The sequence below is a fragment of the Trichomycterus rosablanca genome, chromosome 4, assembly GCF_030014385.1.
Source record: "Trichomycterus rosablanca isolate fTriRos1 chromosome 4, fTriRos1.hap1, whole genome shotgun sequence".
Taxonomy (NCBI): Eukaryota; Metazoa; Chordata; class Actinopteri; order Siluriformes; family Trichomycteridae; genus Trichomycterus; species Trichomycterus rosablanca.
The window spans coordinates 47,542,505-47,560,222 of NC_085991.1; the positions used below are offsets into that span (position 1 = coordinate 47,542,505).

The 17,718-nt window shown below is 40.6% G+C and overlaps 1 protein-coding gene across 2 annotated transcripts in view; it reads left to right on the forward strand.

Moving 5' to 3' along the window:
* The first annotated feature begins 575 nt into the window (after window positions 1–575).
* Window positions 576–17,718, forward strand: part of ss18 (SS18 subunit of BAF chromatin remodeling complex) — a 36,461-nt gene continuing 19,318 nt past the window's right edge. For both annotated transcript variants that reach the window (XM_062994414.1, XM_062994413.1), the window contains exons 1-7: window positions 576–729; window positions 3,673–3,749; window positions 4,384–4,468; window positions 8,630–8,771; window positions 10,444–10,668; window positions 10,886–11,047; window positions 11,299–11,376. In XM_062994414.1, coding sequence (XP_062850484.1) covers window positions 661–729; window positions 3,673–3,749; window positions 4,384–4,468; window positions 8,630–8,771; window positions 10,444–10,668; window positions 10,886–11,047; window positions 11,299–11,376 — 838 coding nt within the window. In that variant the 5' untranslated portion in view covers window positions 576–660. The remainder of the gene's footprint in view (window positions 730–3,672; window positions 3,750–4,383; window positions 4,469–8,629; window positions 8,772–10,443; window positions 10,669–10,885; window positions 11,048–11,298; window positions 11,377–17,718) is intronic.

The window sequence follows — 17,718 nt, forward strand, 5'->3', positions numbered from 1 at the left end:
GTACAGCCTGGGTGCTGTGCTCTTAACTAACAATCTCTCCTCAGTTTGGTACCACATGATTAAATCCCCGCCATCTTCAAAATGCCATTCATACTGAACTCAATGTAATGCAGAGGGGGCATGACTTTATGGCTTTAGGGAAACAACAACAATGAAAGAATGGATTTCACTTTTAAACACGCATTGTATTTAAGCCGCGACGTTGCAGCGTGTGGAAGTAGGAAGAATTAAATGCATTTGTTCGATATATACGTTAAAATTGAGCAATAATGCCAACTTGATGCCAGTGTCCGTCTCCTCTGTGTATTCCTGGCGGCCTTCTCAGGAGTCTTAGTGGAGCGAACCATTCGCTCAAGGGGGAGGGTTGTCGTATCACGTTACAAATATGTCCAGGTTTGGAATAGCTGTTTTGACTCATACTAACAAAACATGACTAAAAAATATTTAGAATTATTTTGACTGCTTTGGCATATGGAATTATTACATTATTAATTAAATGACACTAAGCCACTCAGTGAACCCCCCTAAACCGAGTAGTGGAACACTCCGGTGTGTGTGTGCGGATATCTGTTAAGGCTGCGCTGGATGTGATCGTGCACTGCAGCTAGTTTGATTTGTAAACACGATTTATTTTCTTTAGTCTTATTCAAAACTCGCATTATGTCGGTGGCGTTCGCACCTCACAGGCAGCGCGGGAAGGGTGATATTACACCCGCCGGAATACAAAAGGTAATATTTGAATAACAAGATGAATTGAGCTTCCAGACAGTTAGCATTAGCCAGCGGTTGCTATGTAGCTAGCTGAGGTTTCGGTAGTTATTTTGATTATTGTTTTTGCACTAAAGCTTATTAAACAGATTTTAACACGATGATTATTAATACGTTATTAAAGCATTGTTTAAATTGACCTAACTGACACGAACGCATATTTCTACCCACCATAGCTAGATCGGCTAAAGGCCCGCGGCCCGTCTCAAACAGCTTTGCATTCACTATGTAGTGCACTAATTAGGCTGCGTTGTTGATTGTATTGTGTCGCGTGCAGTGCATCTGTGTAGCGAGTACGATGCGATTTGATATACGGCCCTAGTTCTTACCCGTAGCCACTCATTTGAACCACATTAGCTGTTGCCTTTGTTAGGGAGCGCTGAGATGAACCAAACATCCAGTCCAGTTTGTTTTTCTTTATTTATTTCCAGTTTGAGTTAGTTTTGTATGAAAATATTCACGGGTAATGATGTATTTTGGAACAAGACCGCAACTAGGTCACTAATTTACTCAGCAGTGAAAAAACTGCTTAGATGAGCTGGTCTGATTTCCTTATTTTGGTTTTGGTCTCCTGATTTGCATTTTGAAATTAATTCATCATTTTTATTACAGATTTTATAATCAGAATAACAGTTCAATTTAGAATTTGAATCTTTGAACAAAAAAAATACATGAATGTTTTAATTAAGCATTCTTTGGTATGTTCTCCCCTTTGCTATAATGACAGCATGCACTTTAGTTGGCATGGACCCCACGAGTTTGTCCAAAACCTGTTGACCCATGTGATCCCTGCATGAATTTACAATATTCCAAAGAGCATCCTGTGATGTTACTGGACGCTCTGCTGGATTGGGTTCAAGTCAGACTATCCACTTACCATAAAGAAGCACTCTGCAGTTCTACAATTACTGACTGTAGTCCATCTGTGTCCCTACATACTTTTTTAGCCTGCTTTCACCCTGTTCTTAAGTGGTCAGGACCACCACAGAGCAGGTATTATTTAGGTGGTGGATCATTCTCAGCACTAGTGATCGACCGATATGGGTTTTTTAATGGCCGATGCCGATACCGATATTTAGACGAAAGAAGTGGCCGATGGCCGATATATAAAGCCGATAATACCATTTTTTTACAACTACAAAATACAATAATAATAATAATAATAATAATAATAATAATACAACAAAACAGAATTAATGATCTTAAATAAACATTTATTTATCACTGTATATTCTTGTTTGCTCTTTTGGCCGTTCAAAAAATTAAATAAAAAAAAATAAAAACTTTAAATAAAATACAAATTATTTCAAAGGTTTCAGTGCACTTAACATACACAAGCAGATAGCAGTATCTTTTTGTTTTTAAGAATGAACAAACATGCTTAGTGAAGACAGTTGCACATAGAAGAACTTCTTTTAAGGAGCCATTATTTAAGCACCAAACTGTGTGTGCATTGTGTTTGAGCATTTAGATAAGTAATCAAAATATAAATAAAATATTAACAAAAATATTTGTGAATAAAAAATAATAAAGTTAAAGTGAAATATTTGGCAAAAAAAAGGTTGTAAACCCTGTCCAAGTCAAGAGCAGCAAATTGTAGGAAACAGTTTCCAGTCTTGAAATAAAATGGCAATATCCTCACTGAATGTTTTCTCAGCCTCTCTTTTTTAGTAGTCCCAGTCTAAAAGCAGCAAGTTGTAATGCAGGAAACAAAGTTTCTCTGCATTTTCTCCAGTGAGCCTGTTCCTTTTCTTCTCATAAATGGTCCCAATCTCACTAAAAATTCTCGTTCTTGTGCATTCACTGATGTCTGCCTGGAGAGTGGCAAAATGGACACACGGGGCGCTCTAACAACAGCCAGACCAACGACTGTATACAGTCACTGAGCTGACGGAGGCAATGTTTAAATATCGGCCTTGTGCGCACATATATCGGCCGATGCCGATTATCTAAAAAAATGCCAAAAATCGGCCCGATTAATCGGTCGATCACTACTCAGCACTGCAGTGACACTGACGTGGTGCTGGTGTGTTAGTGTGTGTTGTGCTGGTATGAGTGGATCAGACACAGCAGCGCTGCCGGAGTTTTTAACACACCACCACCACCATGTCTTTGTCACTGCAGTGCTGAGAATGACCCACCACTTAAATAATACCTGCTCTGTGGGGGTCCTGACCATTGAAGAACAGGGTGAAAGCAGGCTAAAAAAGTATGTAGGGACACAGATGGACTACAGTCAGTAATTGTAGAACTGCAGAGTGCTTCTAGTGCTAAGTGGAGCTGATGAAATGGACAGTGAGTGTAGAAACAAGGAGGTGGTTTTAATGTTATGCCCGATCGGTGTATTTGTCCACCCAGAACTCAAGGAAGACAGGCATCAAGGCTCTTCTCTGTACCTGCACCCAAGTGGTGGAACGAGCTTCCTTTGTCTGTCTGAACGTCTGAGTCTCTCGCTGTCTTCAAAAGACAATTAAAAACCTTCATCACCTCTTAACTAAGCACTTAAGCTGACATGTACTTACTAACGTAACTTACTTTGGTTCTGACGGGGTTTTCAGCAGATATATATAGACATTGTCTTACTAGTGGTTTCAGATTCTGTGGTGTCTGAGTCTGGTTCCTCACAAGGACTCTTCCTTGTAATTTTTGGGGAGTTTTTCCTATCGATCCCCAGGCGGGGCGGTCCGGGTCCTTTCTGTGTGGAGTTTGCATGTTCTCCCCGTGTCTGCGTGGGTTTCCTCCGGGTGCTCCGGTTTCCTCCCACAGTCCAAAGACGTGCAAGTGAGGTGAATCGGAGACACTAAATTGTCCATGTCCGTGTTCAGTATGACCTTGTACCTCAGTTCTGCTTTGCAATGTTTGTGGTGCTGTTTTAACATGCCGAATTAAAATATTCTCTTACAGTTGCTTGATGAAAACAATCAGCTGATTCAGTACATCATGGACTCCCAAAGCAAAGGCAAAACAGTAGAATGTTCACAGTAAGTCTTTTCACCTTCACCTTTATACGTACAGCTTAAGCCAAGACTTGTAGAGGATTTACATTGAACAGGTTTCAGAGTGCGGCGGTGTTAATACAGACTTTATTAGACATACGAAATATCCAAGGTGGCTTTACATGATCACATTCAGAGCTTCGTTCACTGCGAGGTCGGGTGCATAACGCCATGGGTGCATGAGCGGCTGAGCGTCGAGCTTGAAAACGATCTGCAGTGTTGGCATTTATTTGCACGGAGTTTTGTTTGAAATGTATGAGGTGGCTCGGTGGGTAGCAGTGTCGCCTCACAGCAAGAAGGTCCTGGGTTCCATTCCTAGGTGGGTCCTTTCTGTGTGGAGTTTGCATGTTCTCCCCCTGTCTGTGTGGGTTTCCTCCCACAGTCTGACGACGTGTAGTGAGGTGAAACAGTCTGATTACTTATTAAACCCAAGCGTTTGCATTATTTGATTACTAAAGTTTCTTGAAATCGTTTTATCATAATCTGCTTATGTTCATCACATTCATTAACCTACTGGGGAAAATCACTAGAATTAAAAGAATACTGTAAAACTATTGGTTATGAAATATTACAGTTCTGTAACAGCCTTAAACATGCCCTGTACCTTTTTTTTTTTTAGGTTCCAGCAGATGCTTCACAGAAATCTAGTCTACTTGGCAACAATAGCAGACTCGAACCAGAACATGCAGTCTCTTCTCCCAGCTGTAAGTACTGAGGAGGTGATTTCATTCCATCAGATTCTACACTGTGTGGACAAAAGTATTGGTACACCTCTTCTAAATGATCAATTCATTAGTTTCAGCCAGAACAAGTGCCAACAAGTGTCATAAATAAATCAGTATAAAGGGAATTAATAGCTTCCAACTTTACAGCAACACTTTAGGGAAGGTTCCTTCCTGTTTCAGCATTATGGTGCTCTGTGCACAAAGCAAGCCTGAGTAGATAGATAACTTCATTAATCCCATAGGGAAAGTCAGTTATTACAGCAGCTCAAGATACATTAAAGCAAAAAGTATTAAAGTACACAAGTAATGTTGTACACACTATGTAATTAAATAAATATAATAAAAATGTCGTATGTAATTACTGTAGTGCTGGGCGATTTTCACGATTAATTCGAATGAACGTTTTCACCCGATGTTAGAAATGTGACAATCGCGATTGTTTACATACTTTTATATTTTAATTAAAATACTAACACGTCACGAGGCAGAAGCTGAGCAGACGCTCGCGGAATATAAATCAGGGAAAGGCAAAAACGGTGTACGAAACCAGCGAAAACTAAAACGGTAAACGGAAGACAACAAGGGTCATACACGGTAACGGTTAGATTCAGTAATAAGGAGCGCAAACTAGGGCTGTCGCGGTGAGAGAATTTCCCCTATTCAGCCTGTCTCAATATCGCGGTATGCGGTGATATCGCAATTTTTTTTATTTTGAAAATTACTTAATTGATCTGGATTTTAGAGCTATATAAACAAGCTTTATTGTTAGGCTATGATTCGGTATATTATTGCTTTATAATGATGAAGAAGAGACAGCTTTAAGACCAATGAAATGTGTGTTTATTGTTAAATACAGAACACAGCAGGGATGCGCGTCTTTTCTCTATTAAAAAAAGGTTTAAATTTAGCTTCTAGCCTAGGTTAGATATACACTGTGAAACAAAAAAAAAGTGTTTAGGCTAAATATTTTAAATGCACATCTAATCAAAATATGGTAAAAAAACCTGCGTTATCATGCGCGCTAGAAGAACCAACATGTTCACCTGATGTGTTTTAGAGAGGATCTGAGTGGGGTAGCGATGTTCCCCTCGGTACTAAAACTCTCTCTGATGGGGCTCGTTACACTAATACACACGTACTGCACCTGCATGCGACTTTAGAGAGCAGAGGAATCTAGCCTGGTTATCGCGCCACTATTAACCATCTATTTAGTAGGTATAATTAACATAATATATACTACGTTTTAAGTTATTATTCGTTTCAATACATTTTTATTCAACGAAAAAATACATTTAAATCATTCCAGCAAGCCAGCAAGAGAATATTTGCAGGCTGCAATGCCATATTAACCGTCATTAAGTGTTTTAGTATGCCGAGGCTGTTTAAATATAGTCTAAATTACAAGTATTTTATTGAGTGTGAACTCAATTTAATCATTAATAAACTTGCCTATAATTCATGTTGCGATTATTTACATTTAAAAACACAAAGCCTGACACTCAGCAGCAACGGATGGAAACGGTTGTTGGGAAAATGTCGCTCTTAGCTCATTTTCATTATGAATTTATTTAACATTTATTACGCCCGAATGTAAGAGTATAAAACAAGATGGACCCTGCACCAATAAAAAAAATAACAAATAAAAAAAATAAAAAAAAAAGAGAAGGAAGAAAGAAAAAAACGTGAATATCGCGGTGATGCGGTTGCTTGGCATGCCCTGCGGTTGGCTGGTCTATACCGCGATATTTCAAAATTGCGGTTAGCGCGACAGCCCTAGCGCAAACACGATCGGCAAAACGAGACACAGAAGAGTTTAATTCATCAAGAGTTTAAATGAATCAAAACTCCGGAGCCGATGAGCGCGATCAGGATTGGCTGACCGGGGACATGTGATAATCACGTGACAGTCCGTGGGAGCATGGGAGTTGTAGTCTATATTGTTAGAAGCAGATCTTAAGACCTCCATCCACCCCCCAGAGTCACAAGAGGACAAAATCAAAGCTGAGCTGAGTGATTACCTGATGACCCCCCCCCCAGTGTAGATACTGATACAGGCTCACTCAGTGGTGGAAACAGTAAACAGGCTCGTGTTCCTTTTAAGAAACCTGTAAAGAACTGTTTGTGGTTGTGCACTTTTCTTAATGTAAGGAGGTTCTGCTGCACAATATTTAAAGTGAGTTGTTTGTGAGTTATTCTTATAAAGGATGTAGCAAATTAAGATTTCTATTTTGTTTTAATTATTGTTAATTATTGTGATATCGTTATTGTTATAAAGTTTGAGTTCCTTGAAAGGATCATTATAGATGGTGCTGTTACTATTTTTGCACTTCTGCAGTCTTTTAAATTAGAATATTAAAAAAAAAAAAAATTGGAGTCTTTTTTCAATTGCATTATACAAGAACAAAAAAAAAATCGACATCGTAATCGAGAATCGGTAATAATTTAAAAACATTCGAGATTTTTTTTTTTTTTTTTGCAAAATCGCCCAGCCCTATAATGTAATATTAAAAACTTTATCCTGTCAGTAAATATTGTTAGATGAAATATGTAATACATAATACAATAATCCCTCCTCGATCGCGGGGGTTGCGTTCCAGAACCCCCCGCAAAAGGTGAAAATCCATCCGCGAAGTAAAAACCATGTGTTTATATGGTTATTTTTTAAATATATTAAGCCCTTATAAACCCTCCCACACTCTTATAAACATTTCCCGCACAGTTATGCAGCATAAAGCGGAATCTAACGCTTCTCTCCTTCGCTGAGCCAATCAGCACCCAGGATACTTAACCGCGTGCTCTGATTGGGTAGCTTCTCAGCCATCCGCCAATAGCGTCCCGTGTATGAAATCAACTGGGCAAACCAACTGAGGAAGCGTGTATCAGAAATAAAAAGACTCCTTGTCCGCAGAAATCCGCGATTTATATGTAGACAGGCGTGCATATAAAATCCGCGATAGAGTGAAGCCGCGAAAGTCGAAGCGCGATATAGCGAGGGATTACTGTATACTAAACTGTTGTAAAGTGTTCATTGCAGTAAATATTAACAGATGTGTAGTATAGTCTTTATAAACAGTGCTAGATCATGCCCATGAGTCTGTCCTGATAGTAACTCATTGTCATGTTGCTGGAGGCCTCTGGACAGCCTCCTGGATCCGTTTGGAGGGCTGTCCAATTCTTAATAATGTAATGTCACTGTCCATATTTTATCAACTTGTTGATGACCATCTTCAATGTGTTCTATGGTATATTAGCTTTTTTTGTACCCTTCTCCTGTTTGATCCCTTTCAACAGTGAGATCCCTGTGATGCTTTATAAGCTCTTTTTGCACTGTGGTGACAGTTACTGTAAGATGGAACTCAGTAAATGTCAGGACAATCTTTCTAGAGGAGCTGAACTGTACAGTATACGGACTTAATAGGAGTCACTTTAATTCATAGCAGGGTTCAGTGACTACTATTTAACACAAGCTTAGATGTGATTGATTCATTCTGAATACAGTCACACCCCTAATTATAAGACGGTGTGCATATTTATGCAACCACATTTAATTTTTTTTTTCTTCCTCTCGGACGGCACGGTGGCTCAGTGGGTAGCACTGTCGCCTCACAGCAAGACAGTCCAGGGTCCGATTTCCAGGTGGATAGGTCCGTGTCCTTTCTGTGTGGAGTTTGCATGTTCTCCCCGTGTCTGTGTGGGTTTCCTCCCACAGTGCAAAGACGTGCAAGTGAGGTGAATTGGAGGTACAAAATTGTCCATGACTGTGTTTTATATTAAAGACTTGACCTGATGAATCTTGTGTAACGAGTAACTACCGTTCCTGTCTTGAATATAACCAAAGTGTAAAACATGACGTTAAAATCCTAATAAACAAATAATTCTTCCCCTTTAAAAGAGTTCTGTTAGTTTTTCAATTGAATCGTACAGATCACAGTTTACACTAAATAAGGAAATAAATCTGAAATGATTTAACTTCGGTGTGATTTTTAATATGTATACATCTTAAAGACCAGCCATTGTAACAGGGGTGTGTAAACTTTCTGCATCCACTGTGTGTAGCTGTGCGTCGTGCCGTCAGCGCTTCAGTGTTTGTGTGTTGGTAATTATTAGCCGACTGTTTACCAGAGCTCTGTTTTTCCGCAGCCGCCAACCCAAAACATGGGCATGTCAGGGGGCATGAGTCAGAGCGGTGCCCCGCCACAGCCCCCCCACGGCCACAGCATGCCATCAGACGGGCCGCCCGCCGCGCCACTCATGCAGAACCAGATGAATGGCCAGATGCCTGGTAAGAGAGCGCCGTCTCGGTCTCGCTGTCACTTAGCAACGCTGCGGGCTGGTCTCCCGATGAGCACCGTATGATGGAATTGCTTTTTTCTGCAGTGTCGGAGACTTCTAAGAAAACTTTCAGTGTTTTTAGCTCAGAGTTCAGACTTTTTACTGATATCTAGTGTTTTAAAGCGTGTAATTAAGCTGAATCCAAGTTTTTTTTTAACAAGGCTTGTAAAAAGAGTGGACGTTTCGGTACATCATTGTTGTAAATAAGCTGAACATTCTAGCTTTGTAATACAAACCCTGTGCTAATACGTTCCAACCTGATACTCATCTTCTTACTGGCTGTCTGAAAACCTCAAGGTGTAACGTCAAGCCTCCACAAGTTAAAATTTGTTTATTTAATTTTTGTTACTTTGACCCATTTTCTTGGCTCTTGGATGGGTCACAACCTGTGAGATTACACTTTAAATTAGAAACCTGTCCTGGAATTTGTCCCACAATGCCACGATTCTATTTTAGATAGCAATCCAACGTTTAACTGTAGTCGCTTGTTGTGGCTTTAAAGCTTTTTAATAAGATTTTTAAATGACTATGATGTCAGAACTAGAGTACATTTTATACAAACCCACATATCATGCTAAAGGATTAAACCCGGCGGTAAGCGGCCACACGCGCCAGCCTCACAGTAAACGAAGCTCTAAACCAGGGGTCATCAAACTACGGCCCGCGGGCCGTATACGGCCCGATGCTTTAATTTGACCATCCCCTTTAACCACAGCAGCAATACATGTTGTCTGGCCGCTGTTCATCTTCGAACTCACAGTATTATAACGGGGGAAAAAATAACAAAGGAGTCTCAGTAGATTATACGGCAGCGATCCAACGGGTGGCGCTCCAAGCATGAGGGGAGTGATTGGCGCATCAATAGAGAGATGAGTGACCGCAGCCACTGTGGGATTTCGTTATAAAAATCCTCGTGTCCTGTGTTAATTTCATTAAAGCTAATGCTCTTAACTACAAGCAGTTTCAGGAGTTCTTGTCTGAGCTGAAGATGTGCTTGGCTGAGTCGGGGCGAGTTTTGAAATGTTTTAACGACCTGCTCCCGGAGATCAACGCATTTATGCATCCAAAATCAAAACTCAAGCACATTGTTTAATTTTTATGCTTCTCTTTCCATTGCTCCCCGATCTCAATAAAACATGCACTCAAAGTAACTACCGTTTTCGGGAAACACCTTAAATCTCCAACCAGATCCAGACTCACTGATCAACATTTATTAGCTATTATGACTGGCAGTAACAAATATGGAACCTGACGCTTACTCTCGTCAGGCAAAAGCAGGCTCACAGTTCACACTGATTTTTAAGGAAACACTGTACGAGGAAGGATAATGGAAATTATTAAAATAAATAAAATTTCTGCATTATCATTATGAACTACAATTATACAAAGCCCAGACAATACATCCAGTATACATAGTAAATAGCTTTTTTGGGTGTGTGTACTATTTCACCCGCGGTCCGGCCCCCCGAAACACTGAAGAACAGTAATCTGGCCCTTCGGTTTAAAAGTTTGAGGACCCCTGGTCTAAACGCTCATCATGTGAAAGCTGCTTCTGTCTTAAATATATTGAATCATGTATCTCTGCATAATGAACTAATGTGAGTGTATTCTCTTCTCTCCAGGTCCAAACCACCTGCCCATGCAGGGCCCCGGGCCCAACCAGCCTTCCAACATGCCAAGCGGCGGCATGACCATGCCACCCAATAGCCACGGTTCCATGGGTGCCTACAACCACGCAGTTCCTGCCTCGCAGGGCATCAGCAACCAGGGCCAAATAAACATGAGTCAGGGCCAGCCAATAGGCAACTACGGACCCAGACCCGGCATGAACATGCAGGCCAGCCAAGGTACGGCTCTACTGTAATCTATTTAAATACTGATAAACGAGCACGTTACCACCGGATCCCTTTCTGCCATGTGCTATATCAGCGGTGAAGATTTCTGGGAGTTTCTGAGCGATGAAGCTTGTGTGAGGCCTCTCCGCTGGCCGGTGTACAAGTGCTCCATACCGTTTAAAGATTTGTCAGAGATTTTAATGCTTTTCCGCTTCATGTTCGGTTTCAGGTCCAATGATGCACCAGCAGCCTCCCTCACAGCAGTACAACTTGCCCCCTGGTGGTGGTGGCCAGCATTACCAGGGCCAGCAGAACCCCATGGGCATAATGGGCCAGGGCAACCACGTGATTGGACAGAGGCCCATGCCGCCCTACAGGCCACCTCAACAAGGTTATTCCCTCTAACTTTCATCCGTCTGTCTGAGATGATTTTATTTTAGAGCTTACTGGCGATGGATGAGGTTGATTGTTTTAAACTGCGATAATTTAGATGTGTGACAATTTGCCGGCACCTTTTATCAAAACCCACTTAGAACAATGCAGTTGAGGTTGGAGTTACAGTGAAACTCTGTACAGTATCATGCTTGTACCAGCAGGTAACAGGCCGTCATGCTAAAGCGCTCTGCTTTTTTTTTTTTTAAGGACCCCCGCAGCAGTACCCGGGGCAAGAGGAGTACTATGGAGAGCAGTACAGCCATGGAGGCCAGGGGGCACCTGAGGGTAGGAAATTTTGCTTGACTGGTATACAACAGTAGAGAAAAACATTCTTGTAGGTCAGGGGTGGGCAATTAAATTTTCCAAGGGGCCACATAAGAAACTCGGACTGTTGTGGAGGGCCGGACCAATAAGGTGAACTTAATTCTGCTCAATATTCATTTTATCTTTTTATTTACATTACATTTTCAGCATTTAGCAGACGCATTTATCCAAAGCCATTTACAATACAGTTACAGTATACAGTCTGAGCAGTTAAGGGTTATGGGAGTTGCTCAATTGCCCAACAGCAGCAACCTGGCAGTGGTGGGGCTTGAACCAGCAACCTTCTGATTACTAGTCCAGTACCTTAACCACTAGGCTACAACTGTCCACTCTTTATGAAAAGCAGTGAATTGTACAGTTCTAATAAGCTGTTAATGTTTTGATGTTACATTTAGAAAATTAGAAGTATGCAGAGTAAAAACATCAACATTATTTTACTATTTAAACAAACAAATGCAAAAACAAATGTGAACAAAATGTGCAGGTTTTTAAACTTTACACTATTTAGTTTCGAGTCTAATTACCTCATTTGTTTTTCAGTCCTTTGTTATTGTTTAATATTATTTTTAAAATCACAGAGCTGGTCCTGACTGCTTCAGTTCTGGACGTGTTAAACTTTATAAACAGTCTTTGTTGCTTTTGCAGTTTAGTTAGAGAAGCTTCAGGTGTGACGCTCCACATCGTTCATATGCTTGTATTTCTGTTTAGTACCGCAACAGCGATTTAGAGCCTAAATTCTGATCCTTAACCAGCGTTACATCTGACTTTAGTAAATAAACAATTCAGAAGTTCGTGTCTTGTTAAAAACTCCACCGTCAATCACAATCAGTTCTGTTCATTACAGTGAAGCTGATACACTCGCGCACACACGCGCACACGCAAATCGAAACGTACGGATATTTAAAGACACAGCGCTCTCGTCAAAATCAATCCTGTTATAGTGCATGTTTGATGTACATTTATTTACGTCTAATTTTTAATTGCCACGAACCTCATGCGGGCCGGTTCGGGATGTCTCGTGGGCCGGACGTGGCCCGCGGGCCGTACAATGCCCAGGTCTGTTGTAGGTGGTGCTGCTGTTTTGTTGATGCAGATTCGTCAGTCTGAGAGGATTGAAGGGTATTTGTGCTCTGATTTTCTTTAACTGTACAGTGGAACCTCGACTTACGAGTGACCCGACTTACGAATCTTCCGAGATACGAGCCGTCGCTCGGTCGATTTTTTTGCTTTGTGATACGAGCCGAGATCCGAGTTACGAGCGAGCGAGCTTACGCCACCCGCCACCAGGTAGCCCAGCGAGCGTTCGGTTCATGTGGTTATCTTGCCGTACAAGCTAGTGAAAGCGTGGCGAGAAAGCCAAAAGTCTGTGAAGAAGAAGATTAAGTGAAGTGAAAAAATTATTATTATTATTTTAAAGTTGCAATTAAGTTTAGCGATAAAGTGTAGCATAGTGTGTAAGTTAAATTTAGCAATATATCGTAGCATTAAGTGTGTAGCGAGTAAGTTAAGTGATAGAGCACGAAATGAAACACTCCCCCAACTTCCTCCGCCGATCTCCACCTCCGCCAGCATCTTCGTCTGATTTTCAAGGTAAATACTCTTAATAAAACCAGTTTATTTCTTTACATTCTCTTCTATTATGTATTATTATTTTTTATACATTATTTGTTATTTAAAAACACGTAACAAAAAAATCGGTGTGGTTTTTGGGGGGCTGGAACGGATTAATAGCGTTTCAGTTCATTTTAGTGGAGAAATTTGATTTGATATACGAACAAATTGAGTTACGAGTAGAGATGTACCGATCAGGGTTTTTGGCACCGATTTCGATCTCCATCGACCGATAGCCGATTTCGATCGGGGGGGGCTTGTGCGGGTGTGCAACATGCCCACACACACACACACGCAGGTTTAATGTTATCCAGTTCAGTCTGAAAAAAAACTTTAAAAGAGCCTCACAGTGAAGATAAACCGGAGACAAACGCAGCAGCGTGTGTGTGTGTGCGTGTGTGTGTGTTTGTGCCTTTAAGAGAGACGCTTTGTTCACAGTATCGCTATAAGTGATTCATGAGTCGATTCGTTTTTATGTGAAGCGTAAGTTTCTCTTCTCAGTTATCTCTCCGTGTTTACTGTTATTAATTAAATGTCGTGGTTTTAAATAAACACCAGCTACTACAGAACATTTTGTGTGACTCTCTTACATTAAAAAGCTTCATTAAAAAGCTTCATTAAACTGCTATTACCACAGATCTGTAACCGAGTCAGACTCGTTCCGTCTAAAAGTTTTCTGATCCTAAAAGTTCAGCAGATGATCCTGAACTAACGAATTTGCTAATGAATAAACTTTTGCCTCTGATTGGCTCTGTAACGTTTTCTGTTCTCATCTACATCACAAGTAAGAACCGCTTACGATTTACCAAAGTGAACCAGGAGTTTATATAACGTGCTGATAGAATCGACTCAGATGTGACCGGGTTGAATTATCTTTTTAAAGTAAATATTACAATCAGCAAAATTACATCGTATGTATGATGCACAACGTTAATGATGTTATTTTAGGTCATGAAGAGCTTTCACGATGGTTTCTGTACGATTGTTGATGAATGGTGATGTGATGGTTGGTGCTTTGTAGCTCAAAGTCTGGATCAATCCACTGAGCTGTTAACTTAACGTGATCTTTATATATCACACGATCGGATCGGCTACTTTTAGGAAATATCGGCCGATCGCCGATAGCATATTTTAATAAAAAATCGGCCGATACCGATTCATAGCCGATCGATCGTCCCATCTCTAGTTACAAGCTTGGTCACAGAACGAATTAAACTCGTAAGTCAGGGTTCCACTGTATTTAGATTAGGGTTGGGCGGTATGACGGTATTACGGTATACCGCAGTATTTAAAAATGGTGACGGTATAAATGTGAAGCGCCAAATTTCTGCTTCAGGTTTACCTTGAAAACTGAGACTTTAGGACACGCGCGCATCCACAGTAAGGGAGGGGTGGGAGGGGTAGGCGGTTGGAGCTCGCTGATTGGCTGTGGGGTGATAACACAGAGAGACGAGTGAAGAGCCACACTGGCTAGCGTTAGCTGTGAGCTAACGAGCAGAAACTGAAAAACGGCTCGTCTTTTAATTTTTCAAAATCAACATTTTTTATCAGTTCAAGCGGAAATGAACACGAGCGCGTGCATGCGCGGACATGTACTTATTTACTAAATATATCTTCAGTGTAAATCGAGCACAAGTGTTGAGAAAAAGGAGCAAACAGTGATAACAACGTTACGCCCAATCCGCTGTTCTGACTCTTGTCTGCCGTAGATTTTCCTGCCTATGTAAGAACTATTTTTTCCTAAATAAAAGCGCTATATTAAGAAAAAAGAACGTCTCACCTGTCGTGTAATGTGAATTATAAAATATATTGTCTGGCCCTTTAAGAATGTTAAGTGCACTATAGGGCGTAGGGAGCGAGTGTGTAGGGAAGAGATCGTATTTGTACCGTTTCCGTGCTCGTGTTTTGCACTGAGCTTGTGTGACATGTAAAGTAGCGTTCTCGTTAACCACTCAAATGTTTGGACTTTGAATTATTTGAACATTATTTTACATCACCGTCATCGCAGCATGAACATTTACATTCATATTTTTTGTTACGGTATAGAACTTAATTCTGGATTACAGGCATAACTAATCATACACGTTCATACACTTTTAAGAAACAGCTGTAACTATAAACTAAGCAGTTAACTTTTGAAATATATTGAAGTGTGTAGCTGCTATTATTCTGTTTTGTGTGGGCAGAGAGAGATTACAATGCCAAAATGTTATGTGTTAATGTTTGTGTTAAAGTGTAATTGATACACATGCATTTATACTTATGCGTATTTATTATAGATCAGATAAGATAAGCAATGTTTGACGTTCAGATTGTTAAATCTTTTTATAATAAAACATTGAAATATTGTAATTACACTCAAGTGTGTACACTGTACAGTTTGTCCGCGACACCACCCCCACCCCCACCCGCGGTAATACCGTGTACCGCGGTATTTCCTGAAGACGGTATGACGGTATGAAAATCGGCAATATCGCCCAACCCTATCTTCATCTCTGTCATCTTCAGCTCCCTCTCCTGTCTTTTAGTCAGTGTCACCACCTTCATGTCGTACAACATAGCAGGCCTCCCTACTGTCATATAGACTTTCACCTTCACTCTGTTAGATACAATTCCTTCACAGATGTCTCCTGCAAGAGGAAGAACTCTACAAACAATGAATTAACCTTAAACTTAAACCTTAAACTTCCACCAAACTAAGAATACGTTATGGGAAACGTACAGATCAGGTTATCTACACTAGATGTAGAAAAAGCCGTTCCAGACTGACACACCGACACTTAATACTAGGAGAAGAGCCCAAACTTTGCGAAGGATGTCAGACACCCATCACCATAAATCATCCTGAATGTCCTGAACGAATGCCCAAAGTACAACAGTGAAAGACAAAGATTACATTCACCCGAGATAATACGGAAGAAATCCTCAAACTCTGTAATAATATAAGTCCCATAAACTAGCATAAAGCGCCGATTCCTGACATGAATATCATAACTGTGATAACGTGGCGTTATAAAAACAAACCTCTCCTGCCACGCTACACCAGCCAATCCATCCTACCTGCACCCTCTTCTTCACATTTATACCACTCACCATTACTCTGTACACTCCACCGCAAGTGTTTAAACCCCTTGCAGCTTTACCTTTTCACAGCTTTTCCTCTCATTCACACACACACACATGTATTCTGTTTACTCCAGCTTACTTTCATTCACCTGTTCACCCTGCTGCTTTTGCTCTTACAAGAAAATAAGTGGCGTTAAAGCGCCATCTGGTGGTCATTCAACCCAACTGCTCATGACATGATTCTACCAACGTTTGGTGTCTCTTAGGGGAAATAAATGATTAGTTTCATACAGATAAAAGTCTAATGTCTGTATCACCTATTTTACATTAGAGAAAAAAAAAACAAGGATTACAGAAATCCAGGTCGAATGAGTGATCACAACAGTAGCAAGAAGAAATAAAATTAGGAATAAATTGCTAAATGCTAAATATATATATAAAGAAAACTAGATTTGAAAGCAAATAATGCAAATTAGAAACGTAACTTTTTGCCAAGTGCCGCTGTTTTATGGTTTGTGCAGATTTGGTTGAAAAGTGGGTAGCCCAGATAAAAGTTTGGCCCCCATCAGACCCGGTTCTGGACTGCTTTGCTTGGAGGGTCAGTGAGAAAATCTGAGGGGGCAATGCACACCCCAAACCTTGGTCATTCCTTTTTCACTTTAAAAACCAACACTGAACAACGGGAAAACAGGACATTTTTTTTTCCTTTCTCATTTCAAGATAAAAAAATCAAATAACAAACAAACAGAAATTGAAAAACGGATCGTAATTAGAATTTTCCGAAATCAACATTATCTGTCAGTTCAACCAGAAATAACACGCATGCATGTGCACAATGAGTTTTATTCATTTTGGATGTTTGTTGGCTGATAACAAAGAAATACTATAATACAAGAAAAATACATAAATGATGTCTCGGACGTCAGGCCAGTATAAGACCAGCATGATCACGGTGGTGAACAACGTCCGGTACGGAAATCGCTTCCCCATATTGTTTACATTTTTGCAGCTAGAGCAAATGTATGCACGTCAAATATACAAACACAAGAGTCAGAACAAAAACAACAGGGGACGCGTCGTTACTTTATTATTACCTTTCAACACTTGTGCTTGATTTACACTGTCTATATGAAGCAAATACACGCATGTCAGCACATGCACGCGCTTGTGCGTTTATTTCCAGTTGAACTGAAATAAACTGATGGGAAATGTTGAATTCTATTCAATTAACTAATTTCAACTTTGGGATTTGAAGTGAAAAACAAATGAGCAAAGGTACACAAACCCCTTTGCTTGCGTTGCGCTTAGGGGGGGCAGTGAGAAAATCTGGAGGCCACCCCGCCCAACCCCTCACCCCAGCGCCAGCCCTGGCCCCCTTTTTTTTTTTTTTGTGTGTCGCATGTCAGGCTTCTCAGCGTGCAACGATTATCTAAGAACCTCACTGAGGCAGATATAAAGCATGTACTGCTCTGCTCAATGCTTAATTCCTATTGGTAATCGCCATATCAGTTCGTTCCTAATTTGCACAAAGTTCAACTTTGCTCAACTTTGTCACATCACTGACTGTCTGCTTTGTGTTTCTAACCTTTGCACTGCCTAATGGCTGGAAATCACAGCTCTAATTAA